At 53.2% G+C, this 14,330-nt stretch overlaps 2 protein-coding genes across 3 annotated transcripts in view; both read right to left on the bottom strand.

Moving 5' to 3' along the window:
• Positions 1-705, bottom strand: part of MAMSTR (MEF2 activating motif and SAP domain containing transcriptional regulator) — a 13,777-nt gene extending 13,072 nt beyond the window's left edge. For both annotated transcript variants that reach the window (XM_077747495.1, XM_077747494.1), the window contains exons 1-2: positions 641-705; positions 62-199 (exon numbers count right to left, since the gene is read on the bottom strand). In XM_077747495.1, coding sequence (XP_077603621.1) covers positions 62-119 — 58 coding nt within the window. In that variant the 5' untranslated portion in view covers positions 120-199; positions 641-705. The remainder of the gene's footprint in view (positions 1-61; positions 200-640) is intronic.
• Positions 706-1,440: 735 nt separating this feature from the next.
• The window catches only part of RASIP1 (Ras interacting protein 1), a 15,224-nt gene continuing 2,334 nt past the window's right edge, over positions 1,441-14,330 (bottom strand). The window contains 12 exon segments of the mRNA XM_077747164.1: positions 1,441-1,994; positions 2,550-2,697; positions 4,092-4,264; positions 4,461-4,704; positions 6,644-6,759; positions 6,866-7,017; positions 7,252-7,289; positions 8,692-8,858; positions 8,861-9,149; positions 11,774-12,129; positions 12,576-12,636; positions 12,685-13,040. Coding sequence (XP_077603290.1) covers positions 1,795-1,994; positions 2,550-2,697; positions 4,092-4,264; positions 4,461-4,704; positions 6,644-6,759; positions 6,866-7,017; positions 7,252-7,289; positions 8,692-8,858; positions 8,861-9,149; positions 11,774-12,129; positions 12,576-12,636; positions 12,685-13,040 — 2,300 coding nt within the window. The 3' untranslated portion in view covers positions 1,441-1,794.

Below are 14,330 nucleotides of genomic sequence, written 5' to 3'. Positions count from 1 at the left end.
AGTACTCAATCCCGGGGCCCAGAAGACTCCTTCCCTACATGCACAGAGAGAATCCTCTCACCAGATCTGAACTTGGAGCGAATGATTTGGGAGCGCTGGGAGGAAGCCGCGAGGGTCATTGCCAAGGCTGTGATGGTGACCTGGACCGAGGCGAGGGCAGGACCCCCCAGGAGGCAGGGTCAGAGTGGAGGTCAGGAGGCTGTCCCCACATGCAAACGTAGCAGGTAAATGACTTAGGAATAAGAGAGGACTTGAACCATAACTTCTGGATCTTGGCGGGTGGGAGGGATCCAGGGGCTGGGAGCCCAGGCTCCTGGGTCTGAGGGAGAAGGGGGTTGAGGGCCCCAGCTCCTGGAGCCTAGGGGAGGAACGAACAGACCCGGGTCTGTAAAAGGAGAGGGAGGGAAAAGGGGGTGAAGAGACAGAGCTCAGTACTCTGAAGGGACTGGACTCAACACCCTTGATCAAGAGGGAAAAGACATCTAGTAGGCTCCTGGGGAATGGAAGGGTCTCTGCCACCGGCATTCAAGAAGGGAGTGGGTGGGTGTCAGCCATTATCTGTGAGGAAGGGACTGGGACCAGAGAGGTGACAGAGGAGTTAAGGCGGGTTCCCCCCAGCCCCACCCCAGGGGCTTCTCACCAGGTGGGCTCCGGCCAGAAGTGCTCCGGGGCCGTTGAGTCCCCAGGTCTAGCTGGAGGCAGCAGGCTCCGCCCCACCAGCCTGGGACCGCCTAGGACACCCGTTTGTAGGGCGAGCGGACGCCTGTGAAACGGGGCGGGGTAGACAGGAGCCCCGCCCGGGACCCTGCGAAGGGGCGGGAGCACGGGCTGGGTGGGACGGGGGAGGGACGAACGTCGGGGTTCCCTGAGTCTCTCCTCCGCGTCCTGGGGCTGTGGGGCTCAGGCGAGGCAGCGGCAGGCGGACTGACAGAAGCAGGTGCCTGGAGAGGGGCGCCGGGTGAGCAGCGGGAGCAGGTGGTCGCGACCCGGCCCCGCGGGCAGGTGCCACCTGTCGCTTATTTTTTCCCTGACGCAGCAGCGGGAGTCGGATTTAGGGGAGTGGAAAGTTCAAACTGGGGCTCCGGACTCCTGAATCTGAGGGAGGAGGGGGGCTGGGGATCTGGCCTCCTGGGTCCGAGGGAGAAGGGGGTTGGGGCCTGGACTTCTGGGTGTGAGGAAGGAGGGATGCCAGGACCAAGACAAGAGGCGTTGGGACTCGGCAGTGTGACCGACAAGCAGAAATGTCCAGACGGGGGCTGGGGACCCAGACTCCCGGGTCTGAGGGAGAAGAGGGCTGGAGAATGGCCTTTGGGGTCCAAGGGAGAGATGGCTGGTTCCCACTGGCAGGACAGAGGGCCTGATTCTTGGCCGACCCGGCTTTGAGGTCTGTCCTGAAATGCGTGGGAGGCCCCAGGGCTCCTGGTTTGGATTACAAGCCCCAGGGCAAGCTGAGGCTGTGGCTATAAATACCTCCCCGGACTCGCAAGAATTCAACGCTCTCGTCGAGGAACCTGGTGCTCTAATCCGCAGAAAATCATCATCACTAGCATTCCCAAGTCTTAACAAGTCTTAAGTGAGGCGTCGCCAATACCACAGATACCTTTATTGCTCCTCGCCCGCACACCCCAAGCCCATCTTCCCGCTGTCCCAGCCTCTACTACCCGAAAACTCAAACTCCCGGCACTCCACGCGGGGCAAGAACTACAACTCCCAGAGAGCCCTGAGCTCAGGCGGGCACCCGGGAGCGGAAGCCAGAGAATTTTCAAGGTTCGCGCGCTCGTTTGTTATTGGTCCTCAAGGAGGCGTGGCCACGGGAGGTCCGTGGCGGTGATTGGCCGGCAGTTCCTGCTGCTCAAGATCCCAGAGGAGGCGGCGGAGCCTGCGCAGTTCACGGTGCAGGGCGTCGTCCGTCACAGGACCGGTGAGGCGCAGCCGTGAGCTGCCCAAAGGCAAGATGAGGGGAGGATGGGAGGAGAAGCTTTCGAAGATGTCCCCTAGGAGACAGAGGCGACGGCGTCAAGTTCTGAAAGTGGGCGTGAGGCAGCAGTTTGGGGAGAGGCTGCGTCACGCCCGAGGGAAGGACAAACTTCAACCTGCAATTCCTGGAGCAGGACGCACTCAAACACGAGTCTTGGGAGTCCCCTAAGCATCATGGGAGTTGTAGTTCAGACAAAGAAAAGCCACCGTTGCCTGGGAAACGGGCGAGGTGGTTGCGTTCTTGGGTCTGTGAGAAAGGAGGTCTGGGAACTTAGTTTTTCGGATTCCTTAGTGGATGGGCCCGAACTCCTGGGTGAGAAGGGGAGGTTGTCGAGGGAAGAGGCTGGGGGCCTGAACCCTGGGGGGGGCGGGGGAAAGGAAGAGCTAGGGCTCAAAATCCCGTATTCTGGCGGAGGAGGGAGTTGGGGTTCATCACTTATTAGATCTTGAAGGAAGAAAGGATTAAGGATCCAGAATCTTGGGTCAGAAGGAGTAAAGGGCTATGGATTCCTAGGTCCTGAGGCCAGAAAAAGGCTGAGAGCTCCACTACTTCTGTCCCCATCCTTCCTCACCTGTGTCCACAGCGTCTCGCTCTGCAGGGGGAGGGTCCCAGGCAGGTGGTGGCCCACGGCCAGGGCCCAGCTGGTAGTGGCTGAGCAGATGGTGAAGCTGAGCAGGGGTGAGTGTGGGGTGGTCAGTTCGTAGGCTGCTCCAAGAAGCCTGGTGGGAAGATGAGGGGAGAAGTTGGCGGTCATTATGGGGCAGCTGCGAAATCCTGAATGGGAGGCTCTCCATAGAGGGGACCAATGTAGTGGGTAGACCACGGTGTCTGTGCAGTGTCTTCCGTGCACTGCGAAGCCGGGCTGTCACCAAAGTGATGGTGGGAAAGGGTGTGCCCTCAGCTTAAAAAAAAAAAAAATGTGATTTGTGGGGCGCCTGGGTGGTTCAGTTGGATAAGCTTCGGATTTCAACTCAGGTCATGATCTCAGGTTTGTGGATTCGAGCCCCTTGTAAGGGTTTGCACTGACAGCATGGAGCCTGCTTGGGATCCTCTCTCTCCAGTCCCCACTCTCTCTCTGCCCCTCTCTGACTCTCTCAAAATAAATAAATAAATAAACATTTAGTTTATATTATTGAAGTTGGTGATGTGTGCCCAGGTATTATTCATTATTACACCACGGATGTATTTTTGGATCTGAAATTTTCTACTTAACTGAGATGACAGCCGAATCATCACCGTGGTGAAAAGCAGAGACTCTGGACCCAGACTGCCTGGGTCCAAAAATCCCGGCTTGACTACTCCTTACCTTCTGACAAGTCACTGTGCCTCAGCTCCTTCATCTGTAAATTGGGGGTGGAGGGAATAGGAGCTTCCTAAAAGTGCTGTTATGAGGTTTCAATATGGCAAGATCGTAAGATACTTCGAACACTGTCGGGTGCTTAATAATCAAGTGCTCTGTAAAAGTTCGATAAATATAAACCAAAGAAATCAAGGAACTTCTCCTACTTGAATCTCAGGGTCCTCATCCGTAAAGAACTGTAACCTAGGGGCACCTGGGTGGCTCAGTTGGTTAAGTGTCCGACTTCGGCTCTGGTCATAATCTCACGGTTTGTGGGTTCGAGCCCCGCGTCGGGCTCTGTGCTGACAGCTCGGAGCCTGGAGCCTGCTTCCGATTCTGTGTCTCCCTCTCTCTCTGACCCTCCCCTGTTCACGCTGTCTCTCTCAGAAACAAATAAAACATTAAAAAAAAAAAAAAAGAACTGTAACCTATTTCATGAGGCTTAGCACTCAATGAGAAGTGCTAGACAGTGTCTGGTATACAGTTTATGTTCAATGACTTTTAACTATCGCATTCCTTGGTCTCATCCCAGACTTTCTGACTCAGCAGAACTGGGGGAGGGGACCTTGGAAACTATTAGTCCTAAGTCCCACTGGGATTCAGGTGCACTCTGAACGCCTGTGGCTGGCTTCCGTCTAACCGCCAGTGCATCGCCACCAGTGTCTGCGCCGGGACTGGGGATAACGTGAAGGCCAAGAGGATGTCAAGGGTGAGCTGAATACAGAGGATGGATGAGAGGGGTTGGGGAGTGAGAGGTCAGGAATCAGAACTCACCTTGAGCAGGGAGGTGCGGGGTACACAGAGCAGGTTCACAGCTATGGAGAGCTTCCGGAAGAATTCAGTGGCAATGTCGCCCAGCCCGGCCCCCTGCAGCCAGTCTAAGACAAGGTCCAAGTTGGTTCGGATTTGGACAGCTCGCGACCACTGATAGAAAGGCCGGCCTTGACCTGTGGGGAAGGTTATGGAGGGGAATGGGTGTGTGGACGCTGCCCTCCCGCCTCCCGGACCCTTGTGATTTTGCAGCTTGGGATCTAGAGCTTGCTCTCTAAAGATGAGGCGTGCTTCTGTGGTATGTCTGAACCGACCTGGGTCCCCATGGTTCCCGTCCCTTCCTCCCTGCCCCTTCCCCGGTCTGACCCGCACCTCGTTCCATCAGCGAGTTGAGGAGGGACGCATTGGAGAAGAAGAACAAGTAACCGAAAGTCTGAGACACAAGGTCCGGGTGCAGCTCGCACTGGCTGGTCAGTTCCAGCGCCGCCTGGAACACGCCCAGGGTGGGTCTCAACCCCGGAGGCATGGCCCCCAGCTCTGCGCCGGGCCCCGGAAGCTCTGCCCCGGCTGTAAAAGGGTTACTATCCAGGAGAGCAGGCAGCGTTGAATACAGAGTCTAAGAAGATACAGAGAGGGAAACAAGTGATTGGACTCCAACTCCCTGGAGGCTTCAGGGTGGTAGAACTTCTGGGCATTGCAGCCCATTCTGCCTCCAACACCTAAAGGCTTCTGTGAGCAGATTCCCTACCCCCCACTGTCCGTGTGAGTCTCTAGCAGTTTCAAGCCTTAAGAAAACTTCTAGGAGTTACTTGGATATGTTAAGATCACCTCTGGTGCCTTATAGGACTTGTTTTTCTTTCTTTTTTAAATTTTATTTTTATTTTTATTTATTTATTTATTTCTGAGAGAGAGAGAGAGAGAGAGAGGCAGCATGAGCAGGGGAGGGTCAGAGAGAGGGAGACACAGAATCTGAAGCAGGCTCCAGGCTCTGGGTTAGCTGTCAGCACAGAGCCCGACATGGGGCTCGAACCCACAAACTGTGGGATCATGACCTGAGCCGAAGTCGGACCCTTAACCGACTGAGCCACCCAGGCGCCCCATTTTTTAAACATTTATAAATGTTTATTTTTTTGAGAGAGAGAGAGAGAGACACAGAGCTCAGGTCGGGGAACGGCAGAGAGAGAGAGGAAGACACTGGATCTGAAATAGGCCCCAGATTCTGAGCTGTCAGCACAGAGCTTGACACGGGCCTCGAACTCACAAACCATGAGATCATGATCTGAGCTGAAGTCGGACGCTTAACTGACTGAGCCACCCAGGTGCCCAGGACTTGTATTTCTCAACACAGACAGCTCACAGAGGACTAAGGATACTGAACAAAGAGGCCCCCTTCAGTCAAAGAATTATTTATCCAGAATTCCCAAAGGAAGGAAAAAGAATAGAGAGTCAGGAAGTGGGAGCGAGGTGGCAGTGAGCCAGTGGAAAGTGAGATCGGGCCAAGGACAGGAAATGAGGTCAGAGCCGAAGAAGAAATAAAGCCACACTTGGCAGGAATGTGCAGGAAGTGAAGCCTTGGAGGAAAGGGCTTCACAAATCAAGGCTGCTTCAGGAATGTAAAGACTATCTGTCCCAAAAGATCCCCTCTCCTTTTACAGATAGAGACCCAGCCCGATAGTAAGCCTGAAACCCTGAGAATTCCAAGAAGCAATATTAAGGTCAAGGGTGGTTGGGGGACTGGGGGAGAAAGCGGGTCCTACAAGATTAGCACTCCAGGGAGAAGATCTGTGGCTCGGAAAAAAGGAGTGAATTCAGAGCTATGGGAAATGAAGTCACCAAACAGGAAGTGAAGCTTGATTGAAGAGGACCTTTAGTTTAAATGACAGTGCCTGGCACTATTTGATATCTCTCTATCTATCTATCTATCTATCTATCTATCATCTATCTATCTATCTATCTCTCTCTCTCTCTCTCTTTCTCTATCTATCTATCTATCATCTCTATCATCTATCTATTTTACCAGTAACTGAAGAGTGGACTTAGAAAACAGGAGTTTGAGGGGCGCCTGGGTGGCTCAGTCAGTTGAGCATCCAGCTTTGGCTCAGGTCATGCTATCACGGTTCATGAGTTCAAGCCCCGTGTCGGGCTCTTTGCTGACAGCTCAGAGCCAGGAGCCTGTTTCAGATTCTGTGTGTGTCTGTCTCTCTGACCATCCCCCACTGGTGCTCTGTCTCTCTCTCTCTCTCTCTCTCTCTCAAAAATAAAAACACTTAAAAAAAGAAAAAAAAGAAAAAGAGAACAGAAGTTTGAGAAAGTGACAAGGCTGATATGACCAGGTGGTAAAGTTCGCTTGTCAAGAGGGGCTAGTTGCAGACAGGAAGAGAAGTCAGAAAGGCAGGAAGTGATGGTGGCTCCAACAGGAAGTGGTATCAGAACAGCAAAGCGCTGGGGTGAATGGGACGTGATTTCAGCGAAGTTGAAATCTTACAAGGCCAGCTAGGAAGTGATGTCAGAGCAACACGACGTGATGTCAAACAGGAAGGAGGGGCAAGACCAACCTTGGTGAGGTAGTAGACAGACTGCTGGAAGGTACACATGATGACCTCATCGAGGAGGGCCATGGCCTCATCACATAATTCCAAGTCATTGCAGAGCTGTGGGTCTGAGGACAGACCTGGGGGTGAGAGAGAGAACCAGAGGCTGACAGGCAGGAGCCCAAGTCCCCAAATAGAGGGAATGACAGGGAGCCCGGACAGGCCTGAGCTTGGGTCAGAGCTCACCCTCCTGGTCAGCCTCCTTCTCCATTTCCAGCACCTTCTCCTGCACAAAACTCAGCAGCTCCGTGGTGTTGGCCATCCACAGCATGAGTGGCCGCAGCTCTACGGACACGGCCTCGGGAGTCAAGGGCACCTCGGGGACTCCCTCAGGGTGGCTGGAGAAGGAGAGAAGGGCCCATGATCTTTGCGCAACCCCCACCACAGTGTCCAAACCCCGAGATCTGGATCTAATAGAGGACCGAGGCCAATCCCCGTTTCACAGCTGGAAAAGTTGAGTGTCAAGGAAGGGCAGAAACCTGCGCTAAGACATGAATGCAGTGAATGCAGGATGGCCCGAAGAGCCCCACTCCCGCGTCCCTCTAGATCCTTCTTCCCAGAATTTCTCTTACTTCTCTGGCTGACGGTCTCCAATTTCCTTGATCTTTTCCTGTAGAACAGTAAGATCAGAATCAAGGCGAGCGGGATTGAGGGAGAGAAGCTTATGAGCTAATACACTGGTATTTCTCGAAGCACTTTCTTTGACACGGCCTCTCCTCACTCAAATGGACCCTAACCCTCAGGTTTCAGAATAATTTCACTTCTCTGTACTTTTTTTTTTTTAATGTTTATTTCTTTTTGAAAGAGAAACAGAGTGTGAGCAGGGGAAGAGCAGAGAGAGAGAGAGAGAGACAGAATCCGAAGCAGGATCCAGGCTCCCAGCTGTCACCTCAGAGCCAGATGCAGTGATGGAACTCACTAAGTGTGAGATCATGACCTGAGCCGAAGTTGGATGCTCCTCTGACGGAGCCACCCAGGCACCCCTCACCTCCCTGAACCTTTTAAAACACAAAGCCCTAGGGGCACCTGGGTGGTTCAGTCAGTTGAGGATCAGACTTCAGCTCAGGTCATGATCTCACAGTTCCTAAGTTCCAGACCCACATCTGGCTCTGCACTGATAGTGCAGAGCCTGCTTGGGATTCTCCTTCTCTCTCCATTTCTGCATGCATGTGTGCGCTCTCTCTCTCTCAAAATAAATAAAATAAACTTACAAAAAATAAAATACAAAGCCCTAAAATTACAAGTGGCCTATATCCCTCAGGTCTGCTTCTGCTCAAATAGAAGTTTTTTCTTACCCCCAAGACACTTCTTTAACCTTCCCTCTAATAAGCTCTAGCTCAATTGGATGGAGCCTTTAACCCCAAAACATCCAGAAATCCGGATGATTTGGAGCACCTGGGTGGCTCAGTAGTTTAAGCATCTGCATCTGGACTTCAGCTCAGGACGNAACCCACGAACCGCGAGATCATGACCTAAGCGAAAGTCGGACGCTTAACCGACTAAGCCACCCAGGCGCCCCTCGTGTTTTGTCTCTTGAGCAAAAATGAATAAACATTAAAAAAAAAATTTTTTTTAAGGAAATCTGGATGATTTCTCGCTGGCACTTCCATCAGTAGGTCCAATGGATTTGCTCTCCCTCACCTCCAAGAATGGCCTTGTCCACAACTGTTCAAAGCTTCAGGCCCAATGGGCTGCCCTCCCCACCTCCCACAATGGTCTCCCCTGCCCTCTCACCCAATGCGCTCTCTTTCCCTGGCCCCCAGGATGGTTTCCCCCATTATCCCAGGGCCGCAAAGGCAAAGGCGGTTCTTCACCGCCTTCTCTTCCAGCACTGCGGATGGACACTTCCAGCACCCCGTGAGATCCCTGGCTGGATAGCCCAGACTGCTCCTGAAGCAACCTGGAGGAGGTAGCTTCATCCTTCCCGACTGCGAAATGGGTGGAAAGTGAAGAGAGACTGGGGAAAGCATCTGGGGAGCAGGTGGGGTTGGACGGAGGTTGGAGGCACTCACCCAGACAGCCTCCTTGATGAGCCGGGCCAGGCGGCCCAGCAGGCGCGGCAAGTGGCCCAGCTCCAGCTCCCGGGATGAATGCTGCACGCACAGTGCTAGCAGCGTGGCCGGCCCGAGCGGCGGCAGGTCCCCGGCGCCGGCAGCTGCTGCGCGCACGATCTCACCNGGGGGTCCTTGTACATGAAGAGGAAGTGCTCGCCCAGCCCCAGCAGGTCGCCAGGGTGGAGCTCGGCCTCGCGCAGCAGGAGGCACCCATTGTGCGTGACCGGGGCACCCCGGGCTGGGCGCACCATGGCCGGCGGCTCAGGGCCGGCTCGCACGGTACAGTGCCGTGGCAGAATGTCGGGGGCGTTGAGAAAGGTGTCCACGTACGGGGCCGGGGACCCACCACGGGCCGAGGAGTTCCCACCCCGACCAAAGACGTGCTGCTCTCGCGTCATCACATACACCACGAAGTCCTGCAGGGAAGGTGAAGATTCAATAGGTACACAGCTCCATGAGGAATGGATGCTTTCAAAGTCATTGCCACAATGGACTCTCCCATCCATCACCTCGCTTAGAATGGATGCTTCCAAGGAGATCTCCTGGGACCCCAAAGGACTCACCAATTACCTTTCCTAAGCATGAGCGGACTCTTCAAAGGCACTTCCTGTGATGGACTGGCCCCTCACGCCTATCTGGAAGACTGGCTACTTATGAGGAAACCCCTTTCTTGACATGGGTTCTATAATTTCCCTCCCTGAAATTATTGATGCTTTCCGGGAGACATTTCTCCAGGAGACGCCACCGTCTTCTCATCTTCTCTGGGTGGACCCTGTCAAGGAAATCGCTTCCCACAATGCTCTCTGCCACAACATAGAGCCCAAAGAATGGGTGCTTCCAAGAACACCACACCCCCATTACTATAATGGACGGTCCCATTAACTTTGCCCTCAAAGAATGGAACTTTCCAAGGAAATCTTTCTCCTAGGAACCCTCCCATTTCCCTACCCCTGGCCCCATTTGCCAGTCCTGCTACCGCCATAATGGGGACTTCCAAAGACATTTCCCCTTCCAATAATAGCTTCTCTGAATGTTTCCTAAACAAAGGATGGATATCTTTAAGGAGATTCCCCCTTTGAACAAAGGTTTCTTCCATTATCTTCACCCCATGAGTATACACTCTCCAGGGAGACCCCCTTTCTACAAGGACCCTTATTTCCCCCACCCCATGCTGAACTCACTTCCAAGGAGAAATAATACTACCATGGACTCACCTACTACCCTCACTCCCATGATAGAGGATTCCAAAGGTAATGTCCTTTCCATCAATGGATGCTTTCAGTATTCTTATCCCAACAAAGAACATCTCCATGGAGATTTCCATGTAGTGGCTCTGCTAGTAACCCCATCTTATTAATAGATATTTTCAAGGAGACCCTCTTCTTCTAATGGAGTGTCCCATTTCATCCACCAAATGACGAGGTGCCTTCCAGAAAACCCCTTCCTAAATGACTCTCCCATCTCCATCTTATAAAGGGGGGTCAGCTCAGTCTGACCCCCTTCCTAAAATAGACTCTCTGTTCTCTATTCACATTGGGAGAAGAGTCATCCTGACATTCATAAATCCTACACTGAATTCATGCAGTACTTTTACCCCATGGATGGACATTTCCAAAGAGACCCCTTCTTACAATGGATTGGTTTATCTGCCTCTAGAAAATGGACCTCTCCAGTATGACCACCTTGCGAAGGTAAAATCTCCTGCTTTCCATCCCTGTTTGAAGCAATGGAATGGTCCAAAATACATGAACCCCTTTTCTAAAATTGCTTAACCCAAGGAAGGATGCTTCCACAGTGCCTACAATGAACTCTTGGGTTATAGCCACTCATGAATAGATGAGTGTAAATAAATTCCTCCCTAAGAGATTCACTTCTCACTCCTGTTCCCAAGGAAGGAATACTTCCAATGAAGCCTCTTTCTTAGAAAGGACTTTCTCATGAACCTCACTCAAAAGAATGGATGCTTCCAGTGTTCCCTCTTTTTCCAAAACAGACTTTCCTATACCCCCAGAAGAGATCCTTCCCAAAACAGATCCTCCTAAATGGGCTGCACACCCCTCGAGGAAGGAACTTGCCCCAGAAAGGAGGAACGGATTCTTCCACACAAGCCCTTCTCTGAATAGTCTTAACCTCTCACTCATACACACACACAGGTCACCTGACCCAACTGGATCACACTCTCTGACAGCAAGAAGGGGAGTATTCGCTGAGCTCCACTACCTTCTAGAGTGAGCTTTCCCTTTGATTCCCAGCAGTACCTGTTGAACTTGACCGTGCCACTGACTGTTACTCAAAGTTGGGCAACACCATAAATATGGCTCTCCCAATCATCATCACACACACACACACACACACACACACACACGAGCACATGAGTATTTCCAAGAATACATTACATTTCTATTAACGAAATAATTTCCTGCTAATCCATTAATCATTTTCTACCATCTGCTACTCCTTTCCCCCTCTCTTCTGCCTATCACTCAAGCAAGTTCTCTTGTCACGCAGGTGTATCAAGCAGAAGCATCAGTACCACCTATGCCCATTAACAAGAGTCAAATCGTTCCAGTGCAAACCATCACCTTCAAGAAGGTTAGTCTACTGCTTCCAAGAAAATATACGCTTACCCAGAACAAGATCCCATGCATCCATCAGATTATCTTCCTCCCAAACAAGATAGACACTTCAATTCCTCCTCATCACGAAACAGACACTTACAAGAAGATCGCTTTTCTACAATAGGCTCTCACGTTTGTCTTGACAAAGACAGTGCTTTCCCCCAACACTGCATGAAATGAACCATTCCCCACTCATTCTTCCAGCAAAACCTTTTTCAGCCATCGACCTCCGCCACTGCCACCTCTTCCCCTCATCCCCCATCTCCCGCAATGACCTCTCCTACCCTGGAACCTTGCTGGGAACACACCTTCCCTCAAACCCGAGGCTACCGCGACCCAAGGAATTCTGCGAGTCGCAATTTTGTTGCTCTGCCAAGGAAAGGGGGAGAATTGATCTCTCCGGGTGGGAGGGGCTGCCTTACCTGAGAATCCTGGTATCCCTGGAGTAGCAGGAAGTAGGGACGGTTGCTGGGGGCCTGAATGAGGCACTGGGTCAACTGATCGAAGTCGCCAGGGTCTGCAGGTCCGATCTGGGCGTCGGCCGCCCCTGGGGCCATGCTAAGTGCCTGCTGCCTGCGTTCCTGCTGCCGCCGCCGTCGACCCTGCAGGCTGAGCTCCGACACGCTGCGCCGCAGGGACAGGTTTTCCGAGCGCTCTTTGCCCCCGGACCCAGCGGGGGCCCCTGACCCGGACCCCGGGCCAGGACTGGCCAGAGCCGCCCCTCCGGACGCCGCCCGGGAGCGGTTCTTCTGTGGTCGCCACGAGGGGGCACCCGCGCCTACGGAGAGACCAAGAGGAATGAACCAGAGACTCCANCAGAAGCATCAGTACCACCTATGCCCATTAACAAGAGTCAAATCGTTCCAGTGCAAACCATCACCTTCAAGAAGGTTAGTCTACTGCTTCCAAGAAAATATACGCTTACCCAGAACAAGATCCCATGCATCCATCAGATTATCTTCCTCCCAAACAAGATAGACACTTCAATTCCTCCTCATCACGAAACAGACACTTACAAGAAGATCGCTTTTCTACAATAGGCTCTCACGTTTGTCTTGACAAAGACAGTGCTTTCCCCCAACACTGCATGAAATGAACCATTCCCCACTCATTCTTCCAGCAAAACCTTTTTCAGCCATCGACCTCCGCCACTGCCACCTCTTCCCCTCATCCCCCATCTCCCGCAATGACCTCTCCTACCCTGGAACCTTGCTGGGAACACACCTTCCCTCAAACCCGAGACTACCGCGATCCAAGGAATTCTGCGAGTCGCAATTATGTTGCTCTGCCAAGGGGGAGAATTGATCTCTCCGGGTGGGAGGGGCTGCCTTACCTGAGAATCCTGGTATCCCTGGAGTAGCAGGAAGTAGGGACGGTTGCTGGGGGCCTGAATGAGGCACTGGGTCAACTGATCGAAGTCGCCAGGGTCTGCAGGTCCGATCTGGGCGTCGGCCGCCCCTGGGGCCATGCTAAGTGCCTGCTGCCTGCGTTCCTGCTGCCGCCGCCGTCGACCCTGCAGGCTGAGCTCCGACACGCTGCGCCGCAGGGACAGGTTTTCCGAGCGCTCTTTGCCCCCGGACCCAGCGGGGGCCCCTGACCCGGACCCCGGGCCAGGACTGGCCAGAGCCGCCCCTCCGGACGCCGCCCGGGAGCGGTTCTTCTGTGGTCGCCACGAGGGGGCACCCGCGCCTACGGAGAGACCAAGAGGAATGAACCGGAGACTCCAAAGAGATAGAGACAGGCTAGAAGAGCTGAAGATTATAAAGGGACAAAGAACTGACGACGGAGTGGCGAAGCTGCTACCCGCATTTAGGTTTTGGTACATGCTGTCCCCTGTACCTGGAACGTACTTCCCGCCTGGCTCCTGCCCACCTCGCAGTTTTCAGCTCAGAAATTCCTCCTTTTAACTAGCTTTTGGGGGGCGCCTACTATGTGCTGGGCACTGTCCTAGGCGCTAGGAACTTGGCAGTGAACCAAGAAGACCCTGTCCTCATGGAAACAGAAATCACTTCTGGAGCACCCTTCCCTGACCTTCCAGGTCGCAGCAGAGACGGGCACAACTGGACATTCTGGGCTTCGTCTGCACCCAACGCAGTCCTGGCTCGTGGTGGGTGATTAGTAGAAATGAGACCAAGGAATGAACTAGTGATTTGTGCCTCCCTGGGCTGTGAAATCTAGGAGGGGGGGAATCTCCTCTGTCTTGTGGTCACTGTATTCCCCCAGGGGCCTAAATAAAGTGTGGCCCATAGTAGGAGCTCAACGAATGCTTTTTTTGAGGGGGGAGGGCGGAAGAGACAGTGATGCTTGGAATTGCCATTCTTTAGTAGGCAACTACTATGTCCCAAGCCCTGGGTTAAAACCCTTTTATACATTATTTGATTTCATCTTCACCTACAGTTTTGCAGAGCCGAACCCACAACGGAACAGATCGGAATCTAAGCCAGAGTTCAAAGCCCAGGAGGTTGAGTGCTACACCACTCTATCTCCCAAAGGGAGACTCAGCAACAGAAAAGCGTTAGAAGGCTCTGTGAGCAGCCCCTTAGAGCCAGGCTCCATCCCTGCCCGGTCCTGCCCGGTCCTGCTCTGCACTTACTATTTCACCCGTGGGAAGGCTTCCGGTTCCAGGTCCCTCCTTCTCAAAGGCCAGGCCCACCTACTCACTGGCTGGTGTTACCTCTTCATTTCCCACTCACACTCACAGTCTCCCACTCACACTCACAGTCTCCCACTCACACTCTGCAGCCAGCCTAGACTAGGGCCACCTGCTCCAAGGTCCGCTGTTCCAAAGCTTCTGCTTTTTTTTGGGGAGGGGGGGAGATCACGGGGCTCGAACTCAGGAACCATGGGATCATGACCCGATCGAAAGTCGCAGGCTTAACGACTGAGCCACTCAGGAGATCGTAAAGCTTCGTTCATTTTAGGCCCCAATCGAGCAGGCCATTTCTTCACTCTCCAGGCTCCTCCCCCATGTTTGCTTAA

This window comes from Crocuta crocuta, unplaced genomic scaffold (genome assembly GCF_008692635.1).
Source record: "Crocuta crocuta isolate KB4526 unplaced genomic scaffold, BGI_CrCroc_1.0 scaffold334, whole genome shotgun sequence".
In the NCBI taxonomy this organism is placed as follows: Eukaryota; Metazoa; Chordata; class Mammalia; order Carnivora; family Hyaenidae; genus Crocuta; species Crocuta crocuta.
The sequence above is the reverse complement of the archived record's forward strand: the minus strand, read 5'-3'. Positions and strand labels throughout refer to the sequence as shown.